This window comes from Leptosomus discolor, chromosome 9, assembly GCF_034619465.1.
Source record: "Leptosomus discolor isolate bLepDis1 chromosome 9, bLepDis1.hap2, whole genome shotgun sequence".
NCBI classification, from domain to species: domain Eukaryota; kingdom Metazoa; phylum Chordata; class Aves; order Leptosomiformes; family Leptosomidae; genus Leptosomus; species Leptosomus discolor.
Genome location: NC_141399.1, coordinates 5,039,383 through 5,051,589, shown reverse-complemented (window position 1 = coordinate 5,051,589; position 12,207 = coordinate 5,039,383). Strand labels below are relative to the sequence as shown.

General features: G+C 52.0%; 1 protein-coding gene across 1 annotated transcript; it reads right to left on the bottom strand.

Annotated features, from left to right (window-relative positions):
- Positions 1–211: 211 nt before the first annotated feature.
- Positions 212–7,707, bottom strand: PROK2 (prokineticin 2). Its single transcript, XM_086470253.1, has 3 exons — positions 7,615–7,707; positions 3,759–3,884; positions 212–337 (listed from the first exon to the last, which is right to left on the bottom strand). The coding sequence occupies exons 1-3, from the start codon at positions 7,705–7,707 to the stop codon at positions 212–214; spliced, it is 345 nt and encodes a 114-aa protein (XP_086326379.1).
- Positions 7,708–12,207: the final 4,500 nt, after the last annotated feature.

The window sequence follows — 12,207 nt, the reverse complement described above, 5'->3', positions numbered from 1 at the left end:
CATTTTGCTCACCCCAAAATGAAAGCATCCACCACCACGAGTCCCTCCCGAAAACTCCGGCCACCTCAGCAAAGTATCTCATCTTCAGTTTTAACGTTGGTGAGGCAGGAAAGTACGGTAAAGGATTTCCCCTGGCAAGTACCTTGTTTGTCACAATAACAAGAAAAAAAGAATACATCGAGTGGCTCTTTCTAGCGCAGAACAGCTCCTGCTAAAAAAAGACATCTTCTTTTCTGAAGTCCGGTAAACATTTGAATTTGCTGGGAGAAGTCCGTACGCAGGCCAGGCTGGGGAGACACGGGCAGGCGTGGTGCATCCGCCGCCCGGAGAAGGGAACCTGGGGACAAAGAGCACAGACGTCAGGGACCGGCAGCACAGCGACGGTGGTGCTTTTTTTTGGGGGGGGGAATAGATTCGGATGAATAGTGGGGATATGGGGAACACCGCCCGCCTCCCTCCACCACAGGAGATCCCCACGAGCTGCAGCGTGGGGCTGGAGAGCAGATGGCAAAGCCAACCCCATTGCATTTCCCGGCCAAGCGACGGTTAAGAGCAAAATGCAACGGTCCGTGTTGCTGTGTAAATCTTCATCTGTGACACATGTTCTCCGTTTAGTCTCGTTTCATAAAGGAGTCTGTTGTGAAACTACAGTGGCCTTCAGCATCACGTTCTGCGGTGTTCACTGTGCAGGGGTTCCTGCCTGCCCTGGTTCCTTCATTGTCACACGGCACAGAGCAGCCCGTCAGCTGCGCAGCAGGACCCGGGAACTGCAGGATCCCGTGGTAATTCAAGCTGAAAGGGATGTCTGGAGGTCATCTCGCCTGACCTCCCTTTGAGCAGGATCCTTTTCGCCACAGGGCAGAGGTTTCTCCTTTCATCCCACCCTCCTCCAGCCATGCCGTGTTGCAGGGAGCACACCTACAGGCCGCATCGAGCAAATTTAATTGCGCCACGACCTGCACACGCACTCTTACTCTTTAACAACTTGATCACAAGCTCTGTCTTTTACAGGAGCTGTCTCTGCCACGAGCCCACGAGCCAAGCCGAGCAGGACAGCCTGGTGGGACAGCATGGCCGGGAGCTGTGATGCTGCCGGCCAGCAGCACGCGCCGAGCATCCAGTGGGATGCAGCGAGGGAAGCACAGAGGTACAAAGCCACCGCTGCCAGCTGGCAGGCAGCCCTAATTCCCTCATTTCCAGCTTTCTGGGTGTTTTGAGCCTGTGATTTTAAGATTCTCAAGTTGTTTTGTGTCAGTATGGAAATTTTCTCTTTAAGAAAGTTGAACGGAGAAAGTCCCACATGGTCCCCCCACGCACCATGCCAAGGACCTGCCTGACTCCAGTGACACCTCCCCGGGTGAGGGGGATGAGCCGGGGTGGGGGCTCACATCACCTGCGGTGCCCCGGGCCAGCGCCAGCCCCCTGCCCAGCACCATCTGAAGAGCAGCCCCAGAGCAAGGGACGCCATGGGCTTCCCCGTGCCATCCACCACAGCCCCTCTGCCCCGGCGTGAGCGGAGAGGCCACCAACCATAGGTGCCGGGGACTCCCTGTGGGAATCACACCTCTTGGGTGCCCACGCATCGCACTGCAGAAAAACCTAAAATCTGAGTTCCTCAGGCTGGTGAGGCTGACTCAGAGGTCCCTCTGACAGCTCAAGTGATTTATTCAAAACGTTACATTCACTGCAAGGAAACGTTCCCTTCAGCGGGACTCCCACGCCGAAGACGTGGCTTAATAACACACCCGGCTGGGGACAGGCAGCGGGTGACAGCTCCGCAGGACAGGCGCTTTGCCGGGGCGTGCAGCTTCTGCCTGCACAGGCAGAGCCCGTGTGCCCGGAGCTGGTGCTGGCGATGCCGGCTGAGCCGGTGAACGCTTTGCCACGCCGTGTGCCCAGCGCTGCGTTGAGCACGAGGCAATGGGGGTTTGTAGGTGAAAAGGAAACAAGGCAGCTCCTGGGAGAGCCGTGGGGGGTTCTAGGCAAGGTCCACAGGGGCAGCAAAGCCACCGCCGCGCTGCCAGCTCTGCCTGCTGACCCGCCAAACCTCACCTGCCTGGCCCTGCCCGCCAACCCTGCCTCTGCAATGCCAACTGAGGTGGTTAACGGCACCAAGCCGACGCCATCTAGTTGCTGAGAAGGAGACTAGAAGGTGGAAACCCAGCTGCCAGCCATCTCCTCCAGGGCATCGCCAGGCTCCTCTGGAGGTCTCCGAGGCGGTGGCATGGCCCGTGGTGGTGCCTGCTTTGTACCTGACCTGCAGGCAAATGGAAGGTTTTGGTGCTCCGAGCAATTGGTCTCCCAGCTGCCCCCTACCCAAATATTTAGGGGAGAGGAACTGTTGAGCAAACTTTCCATACCTGATTTCACATACTACAGTAAATCAATTTGCTTTGTGTTTGTCATGAAGAGTAGTGGTGTGAGAAATCTAACCCTAAAATTAACCTCATAAATATATAAGCATCAGTGACTATGACTGTAAGTCTGGGGTGGACAGGCATCTTCTCTGATTGCAATTATGCAGGCAATTAGCTTAAAATACATCAGACAGTCTAAATTATTGCCCAATAGCAATAAGCCCATAAAAACCCCCTAGAAGGCAATTTCTCTTATCTTGAGACTCCTGATAATGTAAAGAGCCCTTACAAGAAAAACCTGCTACATTACATAGTAAAAATGAGAATTTGGTCCCCAATATCACAGCAGAAGACTTAAAAAATTAACTGCAATAGAACAGAGCCTTGAACTTCCTAAAACTGAGAAAACAAACCGTAGATATCGAGCTGAAAAGTCAGACATTGGATGAGACAGTGAGAGAGGCAGCTAACTAGCTGCACATTTATAATCTAAATTTATTGCCTTGATATCTTTCACATGGGATGACTCTTGGGCCATACTCTTCCCTGAGGATAGCTCTGAAGACCACCAGGTTCTCAAGCTCCTTGGTTACATCCCATTCAGTCTTTTGTACTAAACAAACAGCCTTTTTCCAAGTACATATAATATACATAATTACATAGCCTTAAATAAATGTATGTGTTAATATCATTATATTCATAATATAGTGTATCATATAATAATGTACTAATATGTAACTAGTGTTATATACGTGTGTGTACGTGTATACATATATATATTTGAAATTAATAGGTAGAATAGAAGCAAAGCGAGCCTGCGGTGAGTTTCCTCAAGCGCGAGCGTGTGTCAACACCTTCTCGATGGCTTTTTTGAAGGCACCAGTGGCTCTCGGCCTCTGGAGCACAACAGGGCATTGCTGTTCGACGCAGGGACCGTGCAGCAGTGATGCACCAGGTCTCCCAACACCGGCTGGTGACGTTTTTGTGCTTGTGGTGGGATCTTGTCCAGTTCCACTGAGGTCAGTGGCATTTGCTACACTCCTGCTGGCACACGTAGGCATCGGCAGGGTTGGGCTTGGGAACTGCGAAAGCTGTTTCGGATCATGTAATGAAGCGAAACAGCAACAACAAACTAATAAGAAAACAATCTGGAAAACGTGTAGTACTTTCATCCTTGGATTGTCTTCAGCATAATTCTGACAGTAATGTATTTCCTTACGTAGGTACCTTCAGCACTATTTCCATACAGATGCAAATGCCGGTGTATTGTAATGCACGGGATGTTTCCTCGCCTTTTCATCACGTATAGTTTTTATGCAGTGTGACGTACAGCGCAGTATATTCCTGTTTCTTTCTACCCTGCCAGCTCCGGTCCCACAGCCCCCCCGGTGACGTACTCACTCGGTGACTCAAAGGATGGCACTCCTCTCCCAAATTTCCCATCGGCGTGCACATTCGCAGGCTGCGGATCCAGAGGCTTACGGCACAGCACATCCCTCCTCCGCACTGCTGGTCTCGGTCGCAGGCCTGGAGTTCAAGACAGCATTAGGCAAATAAAATGAATAATAACCATATTCCAGAAACAGGACAGATCAGAGCAGCTCAAGGGTTGCCTCTGACACCCCATGAGTTATCATGGCTCATTAAGGCTGAATAACAAGATTTAAGGCTGATTCGCAACATTTTTTATCTCCCGTGGTTCTGCACGTACAGGCTGCTGGCACGTTTCAGAGTTAAACCCAGGATGTTTAAAGCCACGACCATGTACAGAGCTGCTCAGGGCCAAATCCAGGACTGTCAGCGATTTACTGAGCCAACTTGTGAGCACTGACGGACCGTGGCACGTGCCACTCTGCTTTCACAGATCGGAGCCCAAGTGAGCTCAGGCAGGTGCAAGGACCAAGGGCACCAAACAGTCAGGAATGCTGTCTTATGGAGAAGCTAAGATAGGGAATTATCCATTAATTTAAAGACTTTTAAGTAACTATTCCTTCTAGTTTTTTTTATGATATGTTGCCTTTGCAAATACAAGACTGCATGATAGTTTTATTAAAGAAGTCCAAGTGGAAGTAGCTAAAATAGAAGTTTAAATATGGATTCTGCGGTTGTTAACTAGAATTACATGTAACTAAAAAGAGGTCTTAAGTGTGTAAGAGAAAAAGCTTTGCCCAAGTGTCCACATCCAAGAAAATGCTACCGTGGTAGGATTCCCCCCTGCAAGGGAAGGGGCGGTGGGGATTATTTCAGCCACTTACCCAATACAGCTTAGATAAGCACAAACCAAAATGCAAACTATTGGGCATGTTTTAAAAACCATGAAGAGCAATTGACATGTTTGGGTTTGGAAAAAAGGTTACTGCTCATCTTTTGCCAAAACCTTATCGGACTTTTTATGACACGGATTTCATGCACAGGATAGTCTCCTTTCTCCGATGAGAAATGCCATTACTTAAAGGTTCTGATTACACCCCAAAGGTAAGCTTCATTATCTCACTATTGTTTTAATGTCTGACAGCAGAAGTGATAAACCAAAGGCACTGGTCAGCAGCACATAAAGAGGCAACTTGTAAAAATGTACATAAAAGATGATAACGGCTCTGGGGAAGACTGCGTGTCAGAACAAACATTCGCTTGAGGGGAAAGAAGCTTACAGATCTTACCTTGGGATTTATGTGATAAATGCCATTGGCCTGTACTCTACTGGGTAAATATTACACTAGTTCAACCAGCAGAAGTCAGATCAGAATACGAAGAGATCAGCCAGTAATTTAGGAAAAAGCTGTTGCATTAGGGTCAAGCCATTAATTAGTGTGTGTAACCCAAATGGCTAGCACTCCTCCTACACACGCATTTAACGGAGCAGACAGCTCTATGCTACAGGTGAGCCCAAACACCCCGAGTATTTACTTACAAGACTAATATGGCCATAAAACTACCACTGCAGCCTGCCAGGTAGATAATGTTTACTCTCTAATATCTCTCTTAAAAAAAGAAAAAAGGTGCTCTAATGGTGTAATTTTGCCCTAGTCACAAAAAAATCTGTAGGTCCAGTGAGTCTGGCTGCCCCTGGGACGCCAGCATCCACAGTTGGAGTCACGGGCTCTGCTATTCCCCACCAGTCAGCTCCTGACTCCCTTTTTTCCTCAGTTGTATACCTCAAATCCCATCCATCTCCGTGGGACTGGTCCTGGAGTGAAGTACCCCTCAGCCACAAAGGTCTGAGTATATCCTGACAAGCAAGGCTACCTACAACGCTGTGCTGAACAATTTAACACACACATACATAGACCTGGCAGAACGTTTAAGGCCCCCTTTCCAAAAAGGTATGACAAGTTTTGAAAATATTCAACCCAAACGCTCCTACCCACACCTTATCTGCAATGTGTCATTCATACTACTACTCCTGATCTTCACAGGACACAACAGGAAGGACATCCCTCTTCAGCACCCCATTTAAACACAATTTTGTGGAAAATTCAGCTCGTGGAAAAAGTCCCAGGTGACACGCCAGCTCCAAAGGCAACTGAAGTCAGCACGTGAACCAGCGCTGAAGTGAGGAAGGTTTGAATCAAGTACTTAAGTGGCAAAGGGAAAGCACCTTTCAGGCTCAGAGGATGGGGACGGGAGCACCTACGTCAGCTCTTCTCCGAGATTTGCCTGTTCACCTGAAGCCAAAAATGCATCAAAGTGGTTTAAGCAGAAACGCACTGCGGAAGTTAATAAAGTAACATTTTCTAGTTCTAATCTATTTTTGATTTTTGAATCTGCTTTGTCCTTGATCTATTATTCAGTGCTTCACAATTCCTTTATTTAATGGATTAATTATGCTCTAAAGGTGTAGCCACAACTCTGATAACAGACTTACATAAACTGGTCCTCCGTTGCTGGAAATACTTCTACTTAAAAGGAACTTGAAATTCTCAAATATTAAAAAATTCCTTCACACTCCCTGCTCTGGGAACTGATCTGACATCCAGAGAAATGCCTATAAGCTGTTTCATGGACTTCGGTGCCGTCCGGACAGGCAGCCTGGACGGCCACGGAGTAATCGGCTGCTGCGTGCACGACTTCTGATGGTTACAAAAGATGTGTAAGGAATGCAAGCGCTGGGTTATTAATCCAAAGCAAACACTAAAAAAATCGTTTTACTTCAGAGTGATGCAACTCTTTGCGTTAAATAACGTCTTTGGAAAAAAAATATTTTCACAACCAAAGTAAATCTCAAGCCTAAAAACAACAACAACAACAACAGAGGACTCATTTGCAAGGGGTGGCTATTGAGTTGAAAAAAAAAGCAGCACAGTCATACTCAAAAAAAAAAAAAAAAAAAAAAAGGCAGCGTTTTGGGATGATTGCGATAGCGGTGCCTGCCCTGTGTGCGGTAGGACTGGAGGAGCTGGAGGAGCTCGGGGTTCACAAGCGGGAGGTGCGGTGCTCCAGGCTGGGCCCTTCTGGGGCAGGTTTGGGGGCAGGCTGGGGGCTGCATGGGGAGGGAACAGACACCCTCCAGCCTTGGAGGAGCAGCTGGAGCCTCTGCACACTCACGGAGCAGCCTGGAGGCATCCACACCCCCACACACACCCCCCGGCGAGTGCAGGCATCCCTCACCCCAAAGGGACAGACCCCACATCGTGGTATTCCTCACCCCAGAGCCTCGCAAGTACTGCTGTCACCAACCGCAGAGACACACACACACCACACCCCCCATATCCTGGCATCCCAAGAGAGACCCCCCAAGCTCCGGTGTCACTTAGTCCAAGGAGACCCCCAGCTCCAGGCATCCCTCACCGCAAAGAGAGACCCCCACATCCCGGTACCACTTATCCCCCAAGCCCTGGCACCTCTCACCCCCTGGCACAGCCCTCCCTTCCCCGTCCTGCTTATCACTTCTCCCCAAAAGACACCCCCCCACCCCCCCACCCACCTCCGGGCATCCCTCACCCTACACGAGACCCCTCTCCTCTGGCATCACTTATCCCGGACGGACCCCCCTCACCCCCTGGAGTCGCGACACCCCAAACAGACCCCCCTCACCCCCGGGCATCCCTCACGGCAGACCGAGCTCCCCTACCTCCTGCCATCGCTCCCCCCGGGGCAGCCCCCCCAAGCCCCCTCCCCGCTCCCCCCCCCCCCCCCCCCCCCGCCGCCCGGCTCCAGCGCGCCCGCGGCTGCCGCTGCCGTCGCGGCAGGTCCCGTCGGTGCCGTCCGGCTCTGCCCGCCTCCCCCCCCCTCCCCGGTGCCGTGCGGCGGCGCTCACCCCGGTGATGACGGCGCCGTGCCCGGCGGTCAGCAGCACCGCCAGCAGCAGCAGCAGCAGCACCGGCGGCGGAGCGCCGCGCAAGCTCCGCATGGTGCCGTCCCGCGGCCGCGGCCCCTGCGCTCCCCGCGGGCGCAGCGCGGCGCAGCGGAGCCGGGCGCGGCGGCCGCCCCAGCCGTTATAAAGCCGGGGGCTGCCGTTGGCGGCAGCGTGAGTCACCCCCGCCCTGGCAGCGCCGCGGCCGCGGACCGCCGAGCGCACCCCCACCCCACCCCCCCCCCCTCCCCACACCGCGCCCAGGTGCGCGGCCGCGGGGCGAGACTCCGCGGCTGCGGAGGGGGGGGGGGGGGGAGTCGGGGGGAGAGGCCGGCGAGTGGGCTGGGGGGGAGAGGGGCGGCCCGCGGCGGTGGGGGGCGGCCCGCAGTAGGTCCGGGGCGGGGGGACACAGGGACACACAGCCCGCAGCAGTGCGGGGGACGTGCCAGGGCTGGGCGGGGGGTGGCCCGCGAGTGGAGGGGGCATCGTAGGGCAGGTCTGGGGGGCACATCCCAGGGCAGGTCTGGGGGGACATCCCATGGCAGGTCTGGGGGCACATCCCAGGGCAGGTCTGGGGGGCACATCCCAGGGCAGGTCGGGGGGGACATCCCAGGGCAGGTCGGGGGGGGACATCCCAGGGCAGGTCGGGGGGGCAAATCCCAGGGCAGGTCTGGGGGGGACATCCCAAGGCAGGTCTGGGGGGCACATCCCAGGGCAGGTCTTGAGGGGACATCCCAGGGCAGGTCTTGAGGGGACATCCCAGGGCAGGTCTGGGTGCCATCCTACAGCAGGTTTGGGGGGCACATTCCTCAGCAGGTCTGGCAAGGACATCCCATGGCAGGTCTGGGGGGACATCCCATGGCAGGTCTTGGGGGGACATCCCAGGGCAGGTCTGGGGGGCACATCCCAGGGCAGGTCTTGGGGGGACATCCCAGGGCAGGTCTGGGGGGGACATCCCAGGACAGGTCTGGGTGCCATCCTACAGCAGGTTTGGGGGCACATTCCTCAGCAGGTCTGGCAAGGACATCCCAGGGCAGGTCTGGGGGGGACATCCCAGGACAGGTCTGGGTGCCATCCTACAGCAGGTTTGGGGGGCACATTCCTCAGCAGGTCTGGCAAGGACATCCCATGGCAGGTCTGGGGGGACATCCCATGGCAGGTCTGGGGGGCACATCCCAGGGCAGGTCTTGAGGGGACATCCCAGGGCAGGTCTGGGGGGGGACATCCCAGGACAGGTCTGGGTGCCATCCTACAGCAGGTTTGGGGGGCACATTCCTCAGCAGGTCCGGCAAGGACATCCCATGGCAGGTCTTGGGGGGACATCCCACAGTAGGTCTTGAGGACATGCCTCAGCAGGTCTGGGTGGGCATCCCACAGCATATTGGGGACATCCCACAGCAGGTCAGAGATAGCACATAGCAGGTCCAGAGGGATCTTACAGAAGGCGGGAGGGGATCCCACAGCAGGTTAGAGCAGATCCCGCAGTGGGTCAGAGGCAGCCCACAGCCACTGGAGCCAGCCTGGAGGCTTGCCTCGGCTCCAGTGCCCATGTCCCCTCTGCTCGTGCTCCTCAAGCGCCCTGGCCTGCAGCAGACCCAACAGTTCTCCTGCCAGCCCTGGCCCCAGCCCCCATGTTCTTCCCGCTCCCTTCTATGAACAGGGACCACCTGCAGCCCCCAACCCACCCTCTGCTGAGCGCCGGCAGTGCTGTGGGCATGGCCGTGGTGGGGGGACATGCGGGCTGCACCTCATCTTGTCTGGGGCGGAGGAGCATCAAAGCAAATTTACCCCACAGGCCCTATAAGAACTGAATCACCCCAGTTGCTGCTTATTGCACTTAGCCCAAGCAGTGCCAATGCTCAGTAAGAAAGTCGTGCCCATGTGTACTTCTTCACCTTACCCCTTTGTGGACCTCTCTCAGCATCAGGGCACGCTGCAGCCCAAAACCCCTTTGAATTCATGTTCTCCTGCTCCCTCTCCTGCCCGAGCTTCTCTCCCACCCCCTGCCCCTTCCTGAGCCATCCCAGCTCCTGCAGCACCCAGGGGCATAAGGAAGAAAATAGCTCTCCCCTTTGTCAGGGCTGGCTCCTGCCCGAAGATCTGGGGGGAAGAAGGGGCAGCGGGAGGCAGGGACCCCCATTTCGAAGGCAGAACACCACTAGCTCCTTCCAGACCTCATGCCAGGCCACGGTCCAATTGTCTCGTTGTGCTGCTCTTTCTAGATGTACATCGCTTAAATATAACACAAGCCAACGACTAGTGGTGCTACCTTGGGGCGCCTCCGTCCCCTGTGGAGGCAGGACATCAGAGCCCAGTGACAGTTAAAACATGTGCAGAGTTTCTTTCCCTGCCTCTCTCTCGCAGTTTTTCTTCTCTATTTTCTTTTCCGTGATTTTCCAGCTCTTATTATTATATTACTTGTTACTTTTTACCTTTCCTCTCCCTCCTAACTCCCTTTTAGTCCCTTCTCCTGCCCCACTTCCATCTCTCCCGCCCCTCTGTGCTGCCCACCCCTCCCCGCTGTGTCCCGTTCTCACACATAGGCCCCTGTTTTCTCAGATTTCTCAAATTCTCTTTTTTCCAAACAGGAAGGCTGAGCCTTTGCAGAGCCCACATTTCCCCGAGTCCTCAAACAGTCTCATTCTTCGGCCGAGGCGGGTTTCAGCGCAGCTGCAGGGGAGCGTGTAACGCACCGAATGTCTCGGCGCGCTCCCGCTTGGTTCAGTCCCGGTCAGGAGCTGTCGAATCGATTCGTTAGCGGCATCCCCTCGGGGGGGTCCGTCTGTCTGGAGGTGTTTTCATTACAAACGTGGCCTTTTGGGGCGCTTACGGCTATTTCGGAAAAGCGCACTCAAGAAAAAAATACGGGCTGAGTAAACAGAGCCTTACTCCGAGGATGCTTTAAAAGCAAATTGGGATAAGCCAATTTTGACATGAAAGTATTAAAAATAACTGGGACAGATCCTTAGCTGTTGTAAAGCCGTGTGGCTGGCCTGAACCATCGCCAGTTTAAACCAGGTGAAGGGATTAGCTTGTTTTAATTTTCCTTTGTATCCTAGAAACTAAAAAAGAATATAAAAGATGAAGGACTATTTTCACAATCCTCGGGTGCCCAGAACTTTAAAAAACAAATGCTCATTTTCAGCTCTAAACCTCCTGATCCTACAAAAACACTACAGAATTGAGGGGAAATAAGTAGGGGGAAGGGAAGAATTTTGTGCATTTTTATGTAGACTCAGTCATTTCTTGTAAAAGCCATTTTACATAAAAGGTATCGTTTATGAAAGGTTGCCAGTCATCAGCCTGGAGGGTCAATGTTGTACATTAAGATGGGTATGCTATAGACTTACTGACATCCACCCGAACGCCAAGGTTCTTACTGCCAGCTTGCACTGGAACTTGCTATTAGGAGAGATCTATATGGCCTTCAGGTGATGACAAAAGCATAATGAAGCATTAATCAGAACAAATTAAATGGTTGCTGTTCTTAAATAAAAAGTGGAAGTTGAGGAGGTGAATCTCTGAATTCCAGTGTCATTACTTCCTAGATGATTGTTCAACTACGAAAGCAGTAAAAATCCACAAAGTGTCTTAAATATAAATCTTTATGTTGCCCATCTCACAAATGCATGAGAGTTTCAGAAGTTCATTTATTTCTTTTGATCCACTTTGAAGGATAGCTTCGTATTAGTTTTCTTAGTTTAAAAGGTTTTTTTGCATGGTTGTTTTTTTACCGAACCAATTCATTCTGGAACATGTAACGTTTCTTTTAGTTTTTCTTTCTGTCTTTCCTGGTACAATACCAAAAACACCCGGGAGTGCACACAAGGGACAGCTCGGTGTATAACCCAGCCTCATGCAGAAGCAGTTTTCCAGCCTCTTTCTTACATTTTCACCATTAATACAGATACCTTCCCCGTTCCTCCACACAGGTACTTGTACAACTGACATCTGCAATACCATCCCAGTGTAAATGAGTCTACCTCAGAAGAATTTTTTCCTTCCATACGAAAGCACCCAGCAGCAGGAGCCAGTGTAGTCACTCTGTAGGCAAGGCTTCACTGGAGAAAGAGCTTTGGCTACGCTTAGGTAGGATTAGGCTTCTCCCTAGAGGGAACCCAGGAAGTCTCATTTTCAGATCGCCTTCACAATTCCACTAAACACCTTCTTCTGCCATAAAAACTCTAATATCAGAATTAGGAAATACCACTCCAAATTAATCTCAATACTTTAGATACGACACAGTGTGTTAACGATCACCCAAAAGTCCTCAGTTTCTTTAAGAACCCGGAGTAAAATACCTATTTTTAGCTTTCAGTACGGTTCGTAGCTCTCTCTGGTTCTTCTCAAAGCCTCGATTTTACTGAAAGCTGACTGTCTATGAGTAGGCATTCAAATAATTATTTGGCCTATTCAAGTGGTAATGCACTACAGAGTTTACAGATTTTTGAAGACTAAGAATGTGTATATGTCAGCTATCTAAAAAGATAATTTTCTCATAAAAGCAATGAGGAAAAGCATTTAATGTGAGACAGGAGAATTATCTTCTTTGTCCTA

Excerpts from the sequence above, each read along its gene's own strand:
- PROK2 (XM_086470253.1), bottom strand. The coding sequence starts at position 7,707 with ATGCGGAGCTTGCGCGGCGCTCCGCCGCCGGTGCTGCTGCTGCTGCTG. Across the intron at positions 3,885-7,614 it reads ACGGCGCCGTCATCACCGGG|GCCTGCGACCGAGACCAGCA; the intron begins GTGAGCGCCGCC and ends CTTGAACTCCAG. Across the intron at positions 338-3,758 it reads GCCATCCTTTGAGTCACCGA|GTTCCCTTCTCCGGGCGGCG; the intron begins GTGAGTACGTCA and ends CTTTGTCCCCAG.